Source organism: Serinus canaria, chromosome 5 (genome assembly GCF_022539315.1).
Source record: "Serinus canaria isolate serCan28SL12 chromosome 5, serCan2020, whole genome shotgun sequence".
Taxonomy (NCBI): Eukaryota; Metazoa; Chordata; class Aves; order Passeriformes; family Fringillidae; genus Serinus; species Serinus canaria.
This window is the reverse complement of record NC_066319.1, coordinates 61,381,774-61,399,093: the sequence shown is the minus strand read 5'-3', so window position 1 is coordinate 61,399,093 and position 17,320 is coordinate 61,381,774. Positions and strand designations below refer to the sequence as shown.

Below are 17,320 nucleotides of genomic sequence, written 5' to 3'. Positions count from 1 at the left end.
AACCTGAATTTTCCCTGGCACAGGTCGAGATGTCAGGAGGAGGGAAATGGTTCAAGAATCAGCAGGTTCCCCCTGAGCCTCCTTTGGTCCAGGCTGAGCCCCTCAGGGTGAGCCCCAGCTGCTCCATTTGTGTAAGCAGGCTGAGGGGCAGGGCTGGAGCTTCCTCATTCCTCACCTTCCTCAGGGGGTGTCCCTGGTGTGCCCCAGGAGCACAGGAGGTGACACAAGGTGACACTCACCCCTTGGAGCCTCCCAGGGAGAAACAAAGCACAGCCAGGGCTGGAGTCAGCCCTGACAGCAGGGTTTTAAATTAACTCCAGAGCTTCCTGGGCTCTTTCCTACACTGAACCAGCTGCTGCCAGTCCAGGGACACCAGAACTGTTCCACAAGAAGGGAAGTGGCAGCATTGTCCTCATCTGGTCTGATCAGGCAGCTCTGACACTGAGCTCTGTCTGAGAGTTCCAGTGACATTCCCTGAAGTCATCCTTGCCTTCCTGGGGGCACTGACAGTGTTCCCAAGGCTGGGGATGTTCCCACTGGAATTCAGAATGTTCCCCTGGAGGATAGAAAGGTCCTGGGACTCCTCAGAGCCCCTGGCAGGGCCTGAAGGGGCTCCAGGAGAGCTGGAGAGGGACTGGGGGACAAGGACAGAGGGACAGGAGCCAGGGAATGGCTCCCAGTGCCAGAGGGCAGGGATGGATGGGAGAGTGGGAACTGGGAATTCCTGGCTGGGCTGGAATTGCCAGAGCAGCTGTGGCTGCCCCTGCATCCCTGGCAGTGCCCAAGGCCAGGCTGGACACTGGGACACCCTGGGACAGTGGGAGGTGTCCCTGCCATGGCAGGGGTGGCACTGGGGGGGGTTTGAGGTCCTTTCCAGCCCTTCCATGATCCTCTGGTGGCAGGGTTAGCATGGATGTGCTGTGCATCCAGGTTCCTGCTATAAATACTCCGTGGCTGATCACAGCCAGCTGATCTGTGACCTTCATTTACAGTGCTTAATTACCGGAGGGTTTAACAGCAATACAGGTCAGAGCTCTTTCCTTAAATACCCAGGAGAGGGAACCTCTAACCAGAGTTTTATTGATGATTTTCTTACTGGGGGATGAATCAAAATGAGGGAAATCATTATTTTACAGTGAATAACCAAATGATCTGGAAATTTCTGCCCAGTTGTTTCTTGGGCAGAATTTCATTCAGAGATTTGTCATGATAATACAAACCAGCACAAGAGGAATTTGTGTGGTTTTCTGGCTGTTTTCTGTTAAAGAAATTCACAGATGTGTGGCTTTCCTTTCCTTGTACTCATTCAGACATTTGTATTTTAAATTATTATTTATATTTAGTATAATAGCTTAAAAAAGTCAATTTAAAGGCTTTTTTTTTTAAATAGATGAAGTGAAAATGGTTGGCACAAAAAAAAAAGGGTTTTAAATGCTCTTAAAATCTTGGAGAAGAAGTTGGCCCAGTCAAAAGAAAATACAAAAGTCAAAGAAAGCCCAGATGTGACCCCTGGAAAAGGCACATCCAGCCAAACCTTTAATGCCCTGGGGGCTTGATTGCTACAGCAAGGCCTGTGGGGCAGATGGGGGAGTTACTCCCAGGGGGATTTTTGGTGCAGGATGGGAACAAATCAAGTTCTCCTTCTGCAGAACTATCCCATCTCTTTTAAGCATTTTTTGTAAATTCAAGTGTGCTGTTTGGAAATAAGGCTGGAGAGTGATCCTTGGAGGGGCACGATTTCTGTCCAGGGATTGGGGCAGTGCCAGTGCTTTGTTTTTCCTCAGGAGAGGAGGAATGCTTCATTTTAGTGCCCAGAGTGGGAGAGTCACTCTGGAGCTTTCCCATTTCCAAGCTGGCAGTGGGAACTCGCAGCTTTTCACAAGAAAAACAGAATAAATCCCAAAATCTTTGGGATTGTCTCAGTTTTTCACCCTCTGACTCCACACATCTCCTAATCCTGGGGTGACCCTGGAGCTGCTGGCTCTGGAATCAGCTTTTATTTTATCATTCATCATCTGGCTGGGGCTGCCTCAGGGGATCCTCCAGGTGGACTCACCTGGGAAAAACATTCCCAGGACACTCTGCAATCCCAGTGAACCTGAAAAGGCTTCCCAAGCTTTTGGAGTTTTAAATCAGATGTGTTTTGGGGAAAAATTTGGTGTTTTCAGCCAGCTGGACCTTTTTTCTCAGGAGACCCTGAATGAAAAGTTCAAAATGGTTCAAATAAGGACAACGAAATGGTTTTATCCGGGGCTTTTAGGGCCTCATTGCCCATAAATCCTCTCTGATTAAAATCCTCCTCTGAGATGTGTCAAAACCTCTGATTGCAGAGAAGGAGGAAGGGTTTGGGCTGGTTTTGGAGGGTGAGGTGCCAGGGAGCCCCAAAATCTCAGCTCTCCAAGTCAAGCAGTTCCCTTGAATTGCTTCTTCTGATCTTGTTGCCAAATGTTCTAAATTCAGGCATTAACTGAGACCAGGGCTGGGTTGTTTAGAGCTGGAATTGCAGCTGCTTGCTGCTTTTCCTGGGGTTGTGCTGCCAGTGAGGACAGAGGAGTCTCAGTGATTTGGGAGAATTTGGGAGAGGGACTGGCCCAACCCCAACCACTGCATGGATCCCTGCCCTCAGCTCCCAGCTCTGCCATGCCAGGGGCACAAAGAGAGCAGGGGCAGGGCATGTTCTCACTAAATGGGAATGTTCCTATGGAATCCTGGAATGGTTTTGGGTTGGAGGGACCCTAAACCCCATCCAGTGCCATGGCAGGGACACCTTCCACTGTCCCAGACTGCTCCAACCCTGTCCAGCCTGGCCCTGGACACTTCCACAGCTTCCCTGGGCACCCCCATTTATTTCCTGGTGTTCTTGAGCATTCACCTCTTCAGCCTCTCTATTGCTCCTGCTCCCATATTTGCCAGGGCACAACACACCCTGGGTTTTGTAGCCGTCTTTCTTCTTAGGGATCTTGGGCTGTTTTTATTGGGGAGCAGAAAGCAAAACCCAAGAGAATGAGCAGATCCATCAATGATGTGATGCCATTAGGGAGGGAATCATCTCAGTTTGGTGGAAGGAAATTGGGGTTTCTGTGTCCCTCAGGCTTCTTCCATGACTCAACTAAATAAAGTGTGAAAGATCATCTCTGATGGTCCCTGCCCGAAGTTCTGAGTGTCCTGCTCCCCTCCCTGAGCTCAGAGCAGCCTTTTCCTCAGCAGCCCTTCCAGGACCTGCAATCCACCCCTGCCCCAGCACTGCTCCCTTTCCAGAGCACCCTCCAGGGCACTGTCAAAAACTTGGCTCTGGAGGTTTAAGTGTATTACCTCTGAGTGGAGGTTTAAGTGTATTCCCTTCTTGCCCTGGAGTGTGTTCTGGAAGGGGAGCAGTGCTGGGGCAGGGGTGGATTGCAGGTCCTGGAAGGGCTGCTGAGGAAAAGGCTGCTCTGAGCTCAGGGAGGGGAGCAGGGCACTCCCAGAACTTTGGGCAGGGACCATCAGGGCAGCAAAGCAGCAGTTCTGGGAAAGGATGGGAGAGATTCAGACCAAACTGCTGGAATCACAGGAGGGTTTGGGTTGGAAAGGGGCTTGAAGCTGCTCCAGCGCCTGGAGGAGAGGGGATGGGAGGGTCTGGGGGAGGAGCAGCTGCTGCTTGGCCAGAGCACAGCCAAGGGACAGTTCTGCAGGGTGTAACTCCTTGTTAAAAATCCTCATTGTAGCTGTCTGCAGATTTATCCTGAATTTTCAAACAGCAGCACCACCAGGGTTTCATCAGGCAGAGGAATCTTGTTAGAAAATGTGCATCCAAAGCAGCTCATGAGGAGAGAGGGGGTAATTGCAATTTTGGTACTTGATGCATTAAATTTAAACACTGGGAACCAGAAAGGGTATAATTACACATCTATTTACATACCAAAAATTGACATTTTAAAATTAATATTAATTACACAATATTATAGTTGATACTAATATAATTCAACAAAATAAATAATTTGATAACTTATATAATAATAATAATAATAATGATATTATAACTATAATATAAAATATTATACTAATATAATAATATTATAACTATAATATAAAATAATATTATGGTTACTAAAATAACTATATAGTTATAGTTATATAGCTATAGAATAACTACATAGTTATAATAATAAGATTATAGTTAGATATATAATATAATATAATATAATATAATGTAATGTAATGTAATATAATATAATGTAATGTAATATAATATAATATAATATAATATAATATAATATAATATAATATAATATAATATAATATAATATAATATAATTAATATAATATAATATAATATAATATAATATAATATAATATAGTGTGTATTTTTATAATAATGTATTGATAGATTTTTTAAAATTTACTATTAAAATTTTCATTTTCTCTTCCCATTTTCCATGCTAAAACATATTTTGTCTTTTAAAGTGAATCAGTGGCTCCAGGCAGGCTCATTGATTGAGTGCAATAATCTCAGAGCTGTTTTCCTGCTCTGACCTATTTTCTGAGGAGCTGGTGCACCCTGGAGCTCTGGCTTGGAGGGGAGCTGGGCAGGTAATTTAAGGTTCCCCACTGGTGCAGGTTCAGGCCAGCCCATGCTGATCCCAGAAGTGCCCTTTCAGTGTCCCAGCACGGGGTGGCCTGGCTGGGACAGGCTGTTTTGTGCAGGAGAAAGTGTTTGGCTGGAAGTGGGGCAGTTACACAAGCCCTGAGCCCAAAGCAGGTCACAGCTCTGCCCTCGATGCTAAATTTGGCTCTGGGCTGTCCCTGGCCCCAGCAGCACTGCCAGGCTCCAGCGGGGCTGAGCTCCTCTCTCAGCACTCTGGGTCTGGGGGGGCATTCCTGGGAAATTCCTCCCTGATCCTGCTGCCTGTGCTGGCATCCCACAGTCCCAAAAAGCCTTGGCTGGGCAGGACCTTCAGGCCATCCCCTCCAGCCCTGCCATGGCAGGGACACCCCCACTGTCCCAGGGTGTCCAGCCTGGCCTTGGCACTGCCAGGGGTCCAGGGGCAGCCCCAGCTGCTCTGGGAAACTGCCTTAGTGTGGGGGTTGTAGGTTTTGGGGGCTGTATTTGAGTGGGTTTGGGTTTGTAGGTTTTGGGGCTGTATTTGAGCTGGTTTGGGTTTGTAGGTTTTGGGGCTGTATTTGAGCTGGTTTGGGTTTGTAGGTTTTAGGGGCTGTATTTGAGTGCGTTTGGGTTTGTAGGTTTTGGGGCTGTATTTGAGTGGGTTTGGGTTTGTAGGTTTTGGGGCTGTATTTGAGTGCGTTTGGGTTTGTAGGTTTTGGGGCTGTATTTGAGCTGGTTTGGGTTTGTAGGTTTTCGGGGCTGTATTTGAGTGAGTTTGGGTTAGGAGATTTTGGGGGTTGTATTTTGATTGGTTTTTGGGGTTTAGTTTAAGTTTTGGGTCTGGAGGTTTTGGGGGTTGTACTTGGATTGGGCTTGGGGATTGTAGTTTGAGTGCAGGTTTTGGAGGCTTTGGGGTTTGTAGTTTCATTGGGCTTGGGTTTGGAAGGTTTAGGGGTTGTAGTTTTAGTTTGGGTTTGTAGGTTTTGGGTGTTGGAGTTTGGCTCTGGGTATGTAGGTTTTGGGGGTTGTTTCATTGGGTGTGGGTTTGTAGGGTTTGGAGGGTGTCTTTTACTGAGTGTGGGTTTGTAGGGTTTGGAGGTTGTATTTTGATTGGGGTTGGAGTTGGAGTTTGGAGGTTTTGGGGATTGTAGTTCAAGTTTTGGGTTTGTAAGTTTTCAAGCTTGATTTAATTTGGATTTGTAGGTGTTTGGGTTGTTTGATGAGTTTGAGGTTTGTAGGTTTCAGGGGTTGTATTTTGGTTGGGTTTGGGAGTTGGAGTTTGGAGGGTTTGGGGGTTGTAGTTCGAATTTTGTGTTTGTAAGTTTTGGAGGTTGTAGTTTGATGAGTTTGTGGTTTGTGTGTTTGATGTTTGTAGTTTGATGGGTTTGGGATTTGTGAGCTTTGAGGATTGCAATTTGATTGGTTTTGAGTTAGTGGGGTTTGGGGATTGTAGTTTGATTGGGTTTGGGGGTTGGAGTTTGATTTGATTTGAGTTTGTAGGTTTTGGGGTTATTTGAGTTTGAGGTTTGTAGGGTTTGGGGTTGTACTTTGGTTGATTTTGGGTTTGTAGGTTTTGGGGTTGTACTTTGGCTGATTTGGGATTTGTAGGGTTTGGGGTTGTACTTTGGTTGATTTGGGGTTTGTAGGGTTTGGGGTTGTACTTTGGTTGATTTGGGGTTTGTAGGGTTTGGGGTTGTACTTTGGTTGATTTGGGGTTTGTAGGGTTTGGGGTTGTACTTTGGTTGATTTGGGGTTTGTAGGGTTTGGGGTTGGACTTTGATTGATTTTGGGTTTGTAGGGTTTGGGGTTGTACTTTGATTGATTTTGGGTTTGTAGGGTTTGGGGTTGTACTGTGGTTGATTTGGGGTTTGTAGGGTTTGGGGTTGTACTTTGGCTGATTTTGGGTTTGTAGGGTTTGGGGTTGTACTTTGATTGATTTTGGGTTTGTAGGGTTTGGTGTTGTACTTTGGGTGACTTTGGGTTTGTAGGGTTTGGGGTTGTACTTTTGTTAATTTTGGGTTTGTAGGGTTTGGGGTTGTACTGTGGTTGATTTGGGGTTTGTAGGGTTTGGGGTTGTACTTTGGCTGATTTGGGGTTTGTAGGGTTTGGGGTTTTACCTTGGTTGATTTGGGTTGCAGGACAATATTAGGCCAAGCCTGATCAGCGCTGCTCTCTCAGAGCTGTGTGGGGTGAGCAGGGACAGCACCTCCTCCTGTTTCCCTCATGTTCAGTGGTTGGGCAGCTAATTAATCCTAAATCCAATTAATTTCTGTCTTGTTTGTGTAACGCTGAAATGCTTGAATTGAGCCCTTGTGCAGGGGCAGCTGCTCCTGAGATAAACCCAAACAGACCCTTATCAGTTCTTGTCACTCCAGTGCTCCTCTGCTCAGGTGACACCTGGGCACTGACCTGGAACCAGGGCTGCTGCTCCTCTTGCATTTCAGACAGAGAATTCCATGTCTTGGCTCTGTGTTCTGACCAGGCTTCAGGTCAACAAATTATTTACAACCTGCCAGATCAAAGTCATCCCAAAACCCTCTTGTGACAATTCTTTTCCTCACTGTTTTTATTAAGCCTTCTCCTAAGGCAGCTTTAGATAAAAAATCCAGACTTGGAGTTTCTTTGGATATCTTTACAAATGGATGGTTTGAGCATCAGCATCTTTGTGAAACTGGTGTTGAGATGATGATGATGATTGATGACAAAATCTGTTGATAATGCACAGTTCACTTTGCCTCTGCAAACAGAGAGGATTCCCACCCCTGTCAGGGATCAGTCTTCAAATTCCTGGAAGGTGGCTTTGGATCTTGCTTCCAGAAATATCTTCAGACAAGCCAATCTCTAATTATAAAGTCATTTTCCTCACCCTCCATAAAGGTACCTCGTGTAATTTCAGGGATTGAGGAATCCAGGGATTTATCTGCCTGAACTGCCAAAAAATAATTGTCCCTTCAGATCCTCCATGTCCAGGTCACTGTGCTTTTCCCAAGTGCATGTTTGACAGAGCTTGTTGCCTTTTGAGCAGCAGATTCATAGACATCCATGAAAAATTGGCTCAGAGTGTGAGGGAAGTTGTGCAGGAGAACAAAACCCTGGTCCCTGTTTGGAGCTGGCTGTGAGCAGCCCTGGCTGTGCCTCTGTAACCTGTGCCCTGTGTCCCCAGGGAGACTGCAGCTATGAGCAGGAGCTCCAGCCTCACCTACGGATGGAAGATGTGAACATTCCAGGGAACAGAAGGAATCCCTCCGTGGCCAACCCCCCCTGGGATCAGAGAGGTCGCTGCTCCAGGAAAGACCTGGCAAAATCCAAACCCAAACCATTCCCACCTGATGCAGCTGATGATGGGAGTGAGTTCTTTACCACCTTTAAAACAACCAGAGCCAAGGCTCCCAGAAGAGCTCCTGGGCTCCGTGAGGAAGTGCCTGTGGTGCCTCAGGATCCTCCTGGCCCTCCCTCAGGAACAAGGCTTGCTGTGCCTGGACACTCCCACCCAGGCAGTGACAAGGACGAGGGCCTGGAGGTGACATTTGAATTAAATGCATTTATTGACCTGTGTGACAACAGTGACAGCTCTGAAACCCCTGCCAGCCCAGCAGCAGAGGAGAACAGCCCTGCAGGTGAAGCCTGTGGGGCCCTGGGGAGGATCCACAGGGACTCAGGCTACGAGACCTCCCCCGTGGCCTCGGAGCTGTTTTATCTCCCCGAATCCTGCAGGGATTCCTTCACACTCCTGGGACCACCCCAGCAGCCCCCGGGGCTGGAACAAACATTTTCCCAGGTGCAAAGGCTTTTGTCACAGTCCCCTCCCTCTGGGGATGAACTGCAGGGTTTGGAGAGCCTGCTGAGAGAGGAAGGAACAAAATCTCCTTCCCCAAAAGTTCTCCCTGATGGTCGCTCAGAGGCACTGCAGGACAGCGTGTCCCCCGTGTCCCCAAAAGCTGATCCTTCACTGCTGCTCCTGGAGAATCCCAAAGTGGCAGTTCCCAGGGAACTCTGTGCCTCAAGAAGTCCCCATTTGTCCAAAACTGTGTCATCTGCCAAGGCTGCTGCTGCTGAAGAGGAGCAGCTCTGGAATGACAGCTTCGATGGCCTCTTTGACAGTGAGGAATTCCCTGAGATCCCAAACAACGCTCCCAGCAGGGACCACCCCCTGACAAACGGCCCTTCCAAGGAGCCTTTCCTTCCCAAGGACACAGCAGAGGCTGCCCTTGGAGTTCCTGGTGAGGAGCAGAGTCTCCATTTGTTCGAGGATGAGGCTGGTGAGGACATGGGCGAGGGCAGCCCCAAGAGCACTGAGCCTCCAGCCAGGGCAGGTCCAGCTGGGACCATCCCTGGGGCAGAGGGGGAGCCAAGCAGGGAATTGCCCTGTGTGAGCCCCACCCAACCCTGCAGGGGATCCATGGGGACATCAGCAGTGGCCCTGCAGAAGGATGATCCCTACGACTGCTCCCAGGACCTGTTCTCTGTCACCTTCGACCTGGGCTTCTCCATCGAGGACAGCGGGGACGAGAGCCCTGGGGAGAGCAGGAATGCTGGTGACCCCACACTGGACAGGGCCCTGGGAAGTGCCAGAACAGCCCTGAGTGATGGCTCCAGGCTGGACACCTCCCCAGGGTGGGACTGCAGGAGGCTTGAGAGAAGGGACATGTCCACACCGTTGTCACAGCAGGGCAGGGACAGGAATGGCAGGGGAGGGACCGAGGGTGCTCCTGCTGCAGGGCCTGTCCTCAAGTCAGGAGGCAGCAGGAGGGGAAGGGAACCCCCTGAACCTTTGCCTTCAGCACCTCTGACCCCAACAAGCAGGAAGGGTGTGAATATCAAAGCTGTCAAAAGAATTTCTATGAAAGTCTTCTCCAATGCCAGGGAGCAAATCCCAGAGGTGCCTCCTGTAGATGAAGTCAAAGAGAGCCCATGGAGGCAGAACTGTGGGAGATCAGCCTTGGATTCCCCTTCAGGAAGGACAGAAAGCCTGGAAAACACCAAACTCCCTGGATCCCATGCTGCAGGTAGGGAATTCAGTGGGACAGGAGTGAGACCTTCATGGCTAGGAAACAGCATCCAGGATCTCTTGGATCCTCCCTTTGCTTTTATGGCTGAGCTGGGAAGGTTGAAAGGAGGAGGAATAATGGCTGAGATGCTGGAAGCTGGGTCAGTGAGGGGACATTCCTGTGTCCTGTCCCTCCATCCCTTGTCCCCAGTCCCTCTCCAGCTCTCCTGGAGCCACTCCAGGCCCTGCCAGGGGCTCTGAGCTCTCCCTGGAGCCTTCTCCTCTCCAGGGGAACATTCCCAGCTCTCCCAGCCTGGCTCCAGAGGGGCTCCAGCCCTGGGGCAGCTCCATGGCCTCTCTGGCAGTGACATTTGCAGCCCCACTCGCTGCTGTCACAGGGATTTTGTCACACAGTGCTGCCACAACTCTGGCTCTTGCTCAACTTTTAATGGCTTCTTCTCTTGGTGTCCTGCTTTCTCTTCCCTTTTTCTGCCTCTGCTGCCTGGGGAAATCACTTCCCCCCAGGGCTCTCCAGGGAAGCAGGATTTATTGTCCATCCCAGCTGGAGATTATCTCTTTTGATTAACAAGGCTGAAGAGAACAATATTTGCCCTGTAGATCAATAAATAATCTCCTTTGGAGGTGCTTTTCTGAGAGAGGCAGGGTTTGATTGCTCAGCTCTAACAAAATTGTGTTGGGAACTGTGCAATTCTGGTGAATGTTGTTAATTCTGTTTTCTGCAGGACCCAGCAGTGACAGCGAGGAGGAGATCGTTTTCCAGAGAAAAAACAGGATAAAGAAGAATGTTTTGATGTCTCCTGATGTGAGTCTTGGAGGAAAAAAATAGTCAGGAGAAGCAAAATGGCAATTGAAAGAGCAAACCACAAGCTCTGTGTGTGCTGATGTTGGTGTTGTTCCCCCAGGGGATGGATCAGAGCGACCTGGAGTCTCCAGCTCGGCTCCCCAGGAAACGGCGCCGCCCTCCCAACCTGGTCAGCCAAGAACGGGGAGAAATAATGGGAACTCTCTCCTGCTTCCTCCTCTTCCCTCCCAGGCTCTCCACTCGTCACAGGATCCCACAATGGTTTGGGTTGGAGGGACCTCAAAGCCCCCCCGGTGCCCCTGGCAGGGGCACCTCGCACTGTCCCAGTGTCCAGCCTGGGCAGGGACACTGCCAGGGATCCAGGGCCTTGGGGACTTTGGAGTTGTTGTTTGGCAGTGAAACAGTGCAACAGCCAGGAAGGGTGAAATAACCTGCCTGCCACAGAGCTTTGAACCCAAAAAGAGCAAATTCATGGCACATCTGAGCTGGTTTTGAATCCAAATCCCATTTTCCTGCCCTGTTGTTGGAGGTGTCCCTGCCCATGGCAGGGATGGCGCTGGAGCAGCTCCAAGGTCCCTTCCCACCCATCCCCCTGGGGTTCAGTGACGTCCTGGGGTGGTCCCTTGCTGTGGCCCTGCTGACTCTGTGTGCTCCCATTGCAGTCAGACACATCCAGTGAGGACAGTGGGGATTTCCAGAGGGACAGGAGCAGCTCCAGGGCCCGGCCAGGAGGAGCCAAACGTGCCAGGAGCTGTGTGACAGCCGAGGTGGGTGGCACTGTGTCCCCCCAGGGACACTGAGCTCAGCTTTGGAGCAGCTGGAATGTGGGGTTTGGCAAACACTGCAGCTGGAATTTGGGACAGGTGACAGCTGTGACACCAGAGAACAGCTCAGAGGGCAACTCCAGGGATACCCTGAGAGGAGTCAGGGTCCTGTCCAGAGGGGGGGAAAAAAAAGGAATAATATAAAAATTATATTAAAATATTACATTACATTACGTTATATTTAGAATAGTATATTTGTAATGATATATTATAGTATAGTACATTTATTATGGTATATTCATTATATATATTATAGTTATTATATTTTATTATATTGTATTTATTATATTCCCTGTGAACCCCTTCTAGATCAGGGTATTTTTGGCTTGTATGTTATATTATAATAATATATCATATTTATATATTTTAACAAAATATAAGAACAAAATATTATTATTATAACAATAGCTGTATTATTATTATTATTATTATTATTATTATTATTATTATTATTATTATTTAATAATAATAATAATAATAATAATAATAATAATAATGTTGTCGTTATCAGGATTGAGCTGCTTGCTCATATGAATGATCCTAGTAAAGGGCCGGGCCCAGCCCTTTAGGCAGTGCTGGTTAGTTGCTGGTTAGTTGCTGGTTAGTTGCTGGTTAGTTGCTGGTTAGTTGCTGGCAGCTCTGAGTGCCCGTGGTGTGTGCAGGATGCAGGCAGGCAGTTCCTGGAGGAGGAGGCCGAGGTGTCCCTGCTGGAGGCCGAGGGGATCTCGTCGGACGAGAGCGACGGCACCGGGCAGGAGCTGAGCCAGTCCCTGGTCCAGTTCCTCGATGATGAGGGGGAGCCCACCCAGGCCCTCAGCGGTGAGTGGGGAACTCCCAGAGCATCCCAGAGCCAGGGCACCCCTGGGTGGGAGCCAGGAGCAGGGACCTCCTCACCGGGCTCAGGAGCTGCTCCTGCCACAGCACCCGGGGCTCTGCCAGCCTGGCAAACCTCCTGCATCCTGAGGGAGCAGATGGGGCTGGGCCAGGGAGGCTCAGGCTGGAATCAGGGAAAGGTTCTTCCCCAGAGGGTGCTGGCACTGCCCAGGCTCCCCAGGGAATGGGCACAGCCCCGAGACTGCCAGAGCTCCAGGAGGGTTTGGACAGCACTGCCAGGGATGGACAGGGTGGGATTGTTGGGGGTCTGGGCAGGGATGGGGCTGGGCTGGGATGATCCCTGTGGGTCCCTCAGGACATTCTGGGAGAGAATGGCAGCTTTCATGACACAGGCCGGGTACACTCAGAATCCCAGGATGGGAAAGGGTTGGAGGGACCTCAAATCCCATCCCATTCCAGGGGCAGGGACACCTCCCACTGTCCCAGGCTGCTCCAAGCCCCAATGTCCAACCTGGCCTTGGGCACTGCCAGGGATCCAGGGGCAGCCCCAGCTGCTCTGGCAATTCCAGCCCAGCCAGGAATTCCCAGTTCCCAATCTCCCATCCATCCCTGCCCTCCTTCATCCTAGAGCCTTGGGCCTGGGCTTTGGCATTTCTGGAGAGGGCTGGAGAATTGCAGAGTTTTGCTTTGGGAAATAAAAGCTTTTGGGAAACCACAAAGGAACATGTCAAACTCAGTGTAACAGGTGTGAATTGAATATTCTCCCTGCACTATCCTGAATTCTGTTTTCTCCTGTGCATTTCAGACAGTGAGATGAGGGCAGTTTACCTGAGCTCCGTGCGCAGCCCCGCCCTCGGCAGCCGCTACAAGATGGTCCACAAGGACTTCAACCCCTCGGCCATCTTCTCCCAGGTGGGAAGGGCAGGGGCTCCTCTCCTTGGGGACTCCCCTTGGGGGACCACTGTGAGGTTCTTGGCCTGCTTGGCAGAGCAGTTACAGCTTTTTTGGTAAATTACAAGTTGCAACACAAAACTTCAGCCTGGAGAAGGGAAGGATCCCAGAAAACCTCAGAGCCCCTGGCAGGGCCTGAAGGAGAGCTGGGGAGGGACTGGGGACAAGGACAGAGGGACAGGAGCCAGGGAATGGCTCCCAGTGCCAGAGGGCAGGGATGGATGGGAGATTGGGAACTGGGAATTCCTGGCTGGGCTGGAATTGCCAGAGCAGCTGGGGCTGCCCCTGGATCCCTGGCAGTGCCCAAGGCCAGGCTGGACACTGGGACACCCTGGGACAGTGGGAGGTGTCCCTGCCATGGCAGGGTGGCACTGGGTGGGATTTAAACCCCTCAGCCTCAGAATTTGTGTGTGGGGAGGGCTGGATAAGCCAAGGGCCCTTCTGCTGAGGAGCAGCAGAACCAGTGCAGCTTTCCAAAACTCCCTGGCTCTGTTTCCCCCCAGATCCCTGAGCAAGATGTGACCTATGCTGAGGACAGTTTCTGCGTGGGGGATGAGGAGGAGGAGGCTCCCAGTGGCTGCAGTGAGGAGGAAGAGTGTGTGGACTTTGAGCTGCTCACCAGGGAGGGCAGCAGGCAGCAGTACCTGACCCGCCGCAGGAGGAGGCTGAGCCTGGCCCGGCGGGCAGGGAACGCTCCTGCCCCCGTGCAGAAGAAGAAACCTTCCAGAATCATTGTCCTGAGTGACTCCAGCGAGGACGAGATGGGAGCCAGCAGGGAGAGGCCCCTGGAAGCAGGGCAGGGCAGGGGGCAGCTCCCCAAGGCTCTGCCCTCAGCCCCCTCTGCACAGCCCAGGAGCGGGGCTGGGGAAGCCAGAGCTCCTCAGGCTGGAGGGCAGGACACAGAGAGGCTGCTGGGCCTGGAAGCTTCCATGTCTGGGATGCTGGATCCCCCCCCACAGCAGCCAGGCAGGAGAACATCCATCCCCCCAGCTGGCTCTGGCTGCAGGAACACGGATCTGCAGGCTGGTGCTGAGGTCAGTGCTCAGGGAAAGCAGGGAGCTTCCTTGGGGGAGAGGATTCCTGTGCCAGGGCTGTCCTGAGGGCTGGCAGCAGCAGGAGTCAGGGAATCATGGAATGGTTTGGGTTGGAAGGGACCTTAAAGCCATCCCACTGCACCCCTGCCATGGCAGGGACACCTGCCACAGACCAGGTTGTTCCAGCCTGGCCTTGGACATTTCCAGAACCATCTCCCTTCCCTTGCTGCTAGAGGCTTTGTACTCCCAGGGTAACCTGGAGTATTTCAGGAGTGAACAAATTAAAACTGGGCTTAGATTCTCCCTCGGTCTGACAGTCATGGAGGGTGGTGGAACAGCAGTGTGCACTGATTGTTTGGGCTTGTGTTAGAAAATCCTGGCTCACTGTCTGAGTTCAGGGCTTTCAGCACCTCTCTGAGGTTGGGTTCCTGATCTCTCACACTTCCCAGCCTGATCTCTGTCCTTTACAGGATCCAGGTTTTGTTGAACTTCTCAGTGGCACTGCTGCTTTAGGCATCCAAACTCTGGGATAATCAGCTCAGCTCGGTGGGGAGACTGATACAGGGATTCAAGTGTTGATACTGCAAAACATCCTTTTATTGATTTGGTGTAAAACCCCCATGATCTGTGATTTTCAACACCCACAGGTGTTCGGCTCTTGGAAGAAGACCCGCGGGAGCAGCTCAGGCTCGGCGTGTCCTGCTGTCCCAAACCCTTCCTCAGCCACGGCTCGGATTTCCAGCGTTCCCTCTGAGCACAGCCCCTCCCCGGCTGGGATATCCCGTGTTCCCTCTGAGCACAGCCCCTCCCCGGCTGGGATATCTCGTGTTCCCTCTGAGCACAGCCCCTCCCCGGCTGGGATATCCCGTGTTCCCTCTGAGCACAGCCCCTCCCCGGCTGGGATCCCCCGTGTTCCCTCTGAGCACAGCCCCTCCCCGGCTGGGATATCCCGTGTTCCCTCGGAGCACAGCCCCTCCCCGGCTGGGATCCCCCGTGTTCCCGGGGAGCACAGCCCCTCCCCGGCTGGGATCCCCCGTGTTCCCGGGAAGCACAGCCCCTCCCCGGCTGGGATATCCCGTGTTCCCTCTGAGCACAGCCCCTCCCCGGCTGGGATATCCCGGGTTCCCTCTGAGCACAGCCCCTCCCCGGCTGGGATATCCCGTGTTCCCGGGGAGCACAGCCCCTCCCCGGCTGGGATATCTCGTGTTCCCTCTGACCACAGCCCCTCGGCGGCTGGGATATCCCGGGTTCCCTCTGAGCACAGCCCCTCCCTGTGCATCCTGGCGGACAGCCGGGAGACCTGCTCGGGGCCGGAGGTGCTGTCGTGCCTGCGGGCCGGGCACGGGCTCCGGGTGCAGGTTTGCTCCCTGGGCAGCAGCGATTACATCGTCAGCAACCGCCTGGCCGTGGACAGGGTGCTCCAGTCGGAGCTGCAGAGCCCCGGGAACAGGAATAAACTCAGCCAGAGGCTGCAGCGCCTGCAGGGCATCTTCGAGAGGATCTGTGTGATTGTGGAGACAGACAGGGTCAGGCCAGGTGGGTGCTGCCAGAATGCCCTGCTCTGAGGGACACGGGGAATCGATTCCTACTGCCAGAGGGCAGGGGTGGATGGGAGACTGGGAATTGGGAATTCCTGGCTGGGAGGGTGAGGAGGGGCTGGGATGGAATTCCCAAAGAAGCTGTGGCTGCCCCTGGATCCCTGACCAGGTTGGATATTGGGGCTTGGAGCAGCCTGGGACAGTGGAAGGTGTCCCTGCCATGACTGTCCTGGGATGGGGTTTAAGTCCCTTCCAAGCCAAACCATTGTGGGATTCCATGTCAGGAGCAAGCACAATTTTATCCATGCACAGGCATTTGTTTTAATCCAAAAATCCAAACCCTGCAATGAAATGATTCCACCAGACAATTACAGATCTTGCTTTCCTGTGCTTCCACTCCTCAGGAGAAACATCCCGGTGTTTCCAGAGGACTCAGCACTACGATGGAGTGCTCTCAGCCTTGGTCCAGGCTGGAATAAGGATCCTCTTCAGCTCCTGCCAGGAGGAAACTGCAGCTTTGCTGAAGGAGCTGGCTCTGCTGGAGCACAGGAAGGACGCTGCCATCCAGGTGCCAACGGAGCCGGAGGGGCACCGCCGGGACATCCTCAACTTCTACCTGAGCATTCCCAACCTCAGCTACGGAGCTGCCCTCAACCTCTGCCACTCCTTCGGCTCCATCACAGCCGTGGCCAACAGGTAAGGCCAGCACAGGGCCTGGCAGGGCCTCCAGGGCCCAACCTTCCACTCCTCCTCCCCTGGAGCCAGGGAGAGCCTTCCTGCACCTTTCCTGCTGGGATAGCTGCTCAGGGAATCCCTTCCTGCACCTTTCCTGCTGGGATAGCTGCTCAGGGAATCCCTTCCTGCACCTTTCCTGCTGGGATAGCTGCTCAGGGAATCCCGTCTTGCACCTTTCCTGTCCCATCTCAGCTCTTCACACATTCCTGTCTCTCCCGCTGAGCAGCCCAGGGCACTGACATGGGCTCTGCTTCCACCCTCCCTCCTGCTGCCCCATGCTCTCTTTCCCTCTGGCATTCCCTGTTTTCACCGCTCAGGTGTGCTGCCAGCCCTCGGGCACCTGTGCAGAGGTGACCGCAGCAGCTCCCGGTGCCGTCCCATTCCGGGCTCCCGGGGCTCCCGGTGCTGCCCCATCCCGGGCAGTGCATCCCAGGCTCCCGGTGCTGCCCCATCCCGGGCAGTGCATTCCGGACTCCCGGTGCTGCCCCATCCCGGCTCCCGGGCTCCTCCCGTTCCCTCTCTTGCAGCTCGGTCCCGGCGCTGGCGGCGGGGGCGCGGCTGAGCCGGCCCCAGGCCGAGGAGCTCCATCGCTTCCTGCGCCACGACTTCGACCTGCAGCTGCTGCCTCAGCCCCTGCCCGCCAAGGGGAAGGGCTGAGCTCGGCGCTCCGGGCCCTGCACTGCACTTTACCCAGTCGGGATTGGATGTAAATGATGTAAATAAACACTTGTCAAACCTCAGGCTGTGGGAGCTGCGCCGCCCCGGCTGGCACCGCCCCGGCTGGCACTGCCCCGTGTGTCCCCAGGGTCTCTGGGCGGGAGGAGAGCGCAGCTCTGGGGGCGATCATCCCCAATTCCTGTAAAAACCACAATAATGGCTCGAATACTTCGGCAAAGCTTTGGGGAGTGAGGCGAGGAGCCCAGCAGCAGCTCCTGCCATGGCCGAGGCCCGCGTTTCCAGGCTAGAACGGGAATTACCGGCGTTCGGCGCTCCCGGCACAGGGGTGGGGCTC

The 17,320-nt window shown here is 52.5% G+C and overlaps 1 protein-coding gene across 7 annotated transcripts in view; it reads left to right on the top strand.

The window, feature by feature from the left end:
- Positions 1–17,048, top strand: part of FANCM (FA complementation group M) — a 59,899-nt gene extending 42,851 nt beyond the window's left edge. For 3 of the 7 annotated variants that reach the window (XM_050975514.1, XM_050975513.1, XM_050975512.1), the window contains 10 exons: positions 7,746–9,588; positions 10,313–10,392; positions 10,493–10,561; positions 11,055–11,159; positions 11,879–12,035; positions 12,856–12,962; positions 13,505–14,035; positions 14,683–15,571; positions 15,978–16,269; positions 16,836–17,048. In XM_050975514.1, the coding sequence (XP_050831471.1) occupies positions 7,746–9,588; positions 10,313–10,392; positions 10,493–10,561; positions 11,055–11,159; positions 11,879–12,035; positions 12,856–12,962; positions 13,505–14,035; positions 14,683–15,571; positions 15,978–16,269; positions 16,836–16,965 (4,203 nt within the window). In that variant the 3' untranslated portion in view covers positions 16,966–17,048. Of the gene's footprint in view, positions 1–7,745; positions 9,589–10,312; positions 10,393–10,492; positions 10,562–11,054; positions 11,160–11,878; positions 12,036–12,855; positions 12,963–13,504; positions 14,036–14,682; positions 15,572–15,977; positions 16,270–16,835 lie in introns of those variants that run through there. The other 4 variants (XR_007777753.1, XM_050975515.1, XM_050975516.1 and 1 more) reach the window with 4 other exon arrangements.
- The last annotated feature ends 272 nt before the right edge of the window (positions 17,049–17,320 follow it).